We start from the raw sequence: 1,749 nt of genomic DNA, 5'->3' as shown, positions 1-1,749 counted from the left end.
ATTTTTTTTGGTTTATCATACGTTTCAGGATAGGCAGTAGAATTTTTTCCTAATGAGGTGGGGGGGGGGTGAAATTGCACTTGGCAGGTTGATGATGATCGGCCGGATACATTATGTCGGAATATCATCGCTGCATTTCAGATAATTATCATCACTAACCTTTCAAACTGTCATTAATCATCGCCTGTCTGCCAAGTGCATTCTCGCCTCGAAATGTCGAATTATCAGTCTTGTGAAAATTGCAATAAATTAGTAAAATACCCGTCACCTGAAAACTTTTATGATACTTTGATTAGAATATTCCGTTTGTATCTACGTTGAACAAAAAAGAAAATATTTTTTATAGATGCTGTCGGAATAAACCATAAGTGAATATCAGAAACTGCTTGAAAATAGCTTGTCACTTCAGTCGGAAAATGTCATCGATAAACGGTGATTTAGTATGCCTTTTAGAATATTAGGCTGTCATATGATAACGTATTTTAGTGTTAAAATAAAAAGCGTTTATTTGCAAATAACTGTGCAATATCAAGAAACATGTAGTTACTAGATATTAGACCCTTCTAGTATATATTTCCAAGTGTAGCAAAGGCAAGAACAAAAATTTGTTATCCAGTTATAGTGATAAGATCAGAATTTATTGTTAGACCATGGTAGTTACCCCCAGAAGACAATAGATGTCTAACATAGGAACAAGCAGTCAAGAGCACAGGCGTAACACTACGTAATAGAATCACCAATGGAAATCTACGGCTACTGAATAACATGTGTAAACCATCTACTAATACCCTGGAATTAGGCTTCTACATTATCTACCATCTACTCTCTACCTACACACAGCCCCGCTAAGTGTACCTTATGTGTGTAGCTCATCACCGCCTCTGTAAACGAGCCGGGCGGTCTAAGGTTCTCTGAAAATGAAGGTTATCGTTAACAACTCTGCTCTCCTGTGGGCGCCTCTACTCCCAGCCTCGTGTGGAAGATACGAACAGGAAAAGATGTTTTTGAAAATGTCACAGAGTACGTTCCTTTAAAGCTTCTTAAAGGAAAAAGAGAGCACGGCGTAATTTCGTGATAAAAAGGGGTTGTAGTTTGTCATTACCGCAGTATTGGTTTGTGTGCCAATTACAGTATGACTAGTTTTTTGTGGCTCTTATGGAAAAAAATTAAATGTTCAAGGTTTTGAGAAAAATCTGACTGAAAATCCTCTAAACATTGGTCTAAAAAAAATTTAAAGAAATTTTTGCTTGTTAAAATGGAGAAAAGCGAAGAGTCTGGCATTAATGTAATCATCACTGTCATCAAAAAGCAGCTTTTAGCATTTTTATACAAGCATATGATACATTTTAAATCTTACTAATTAAAAAGTAGTGTGCTACAAATTGTTTCATATTTTGGAATTATCTGTTGACTCATGTTTGAATATCTTATTTTTCTGAAGCCTGTAGTAAGCATCAATAGCAAATACTATAGTCATATGCCTCTGCTTCCAGTGGCTCACAATGCATTAAAATAAATCTACACTCAAGCAAGTACTACAAACCACTCATGGACTCAACAAGCTTTACAAAGCAAGTTGCAGTGAAGCGCTTGTCACTAAGCACTGACACTAATTCCTGTTGGATAATGTAGAGGAAATTCTGTAGGTGAACTACAGGTCAGACTACATAACAGAAGGGTCGAACCAAATCAACTATTTTCGAAAACTTGATACACAACGCAACACCATATGATGAAAAGTAGCAATTC

General features: G+C 36.1%; 1 protein-coding gene across 4 annotated transcripts in view; it reads right to left on the bottom strand.

Moving 5' to 3' along the window:
* LOC119593404 overlaps positions 1 to 1,749 on the bottom strand; it is a 24,066-nt gene that overhangs the window by 4,015 nt on the left and 18,302 nt on the right. For 3 of the 4 annotated variants that reach the window (XR_005230544.1, XM_037942334.1, XR_005230545.1), the window contains one exon: positions 856 to 911. The exons of the other annotated variant lie outside the window; for it this stretch is intronic. Coding sequence is in view for 1 of the 3 variants with exons in the window: in XM_037942334.1 (XP_037798262.1) it covers positions 873 to 911 (39 nt within the window). In the remaining 2 variants the exon portion in view is untranslated. Of the gene's footprint in view, positions 1 to 855; positions 912 to 1,749 lie in introns of those variants that run through there. 4 annotated transcript variants of the gene reach the window in all.

Source organism: Penaeus monodon, chromosome 32, assembly GCF_015228065.2.
Source record: "Penaeus monodon isolate SGIC_2016 chromosome 32, NSTDA_Pmon_1, whole genome shotgun sequence".
Lineage (NCBI taxonomy): Eukaryota > Metazoa > Arthropoda > Malacostraca > Decapoda > Penaeidae > Penaeus > Penaeus monodon.
This window is presented reverse-complemented; position numbering and strand designations above follow the sequence as displayed.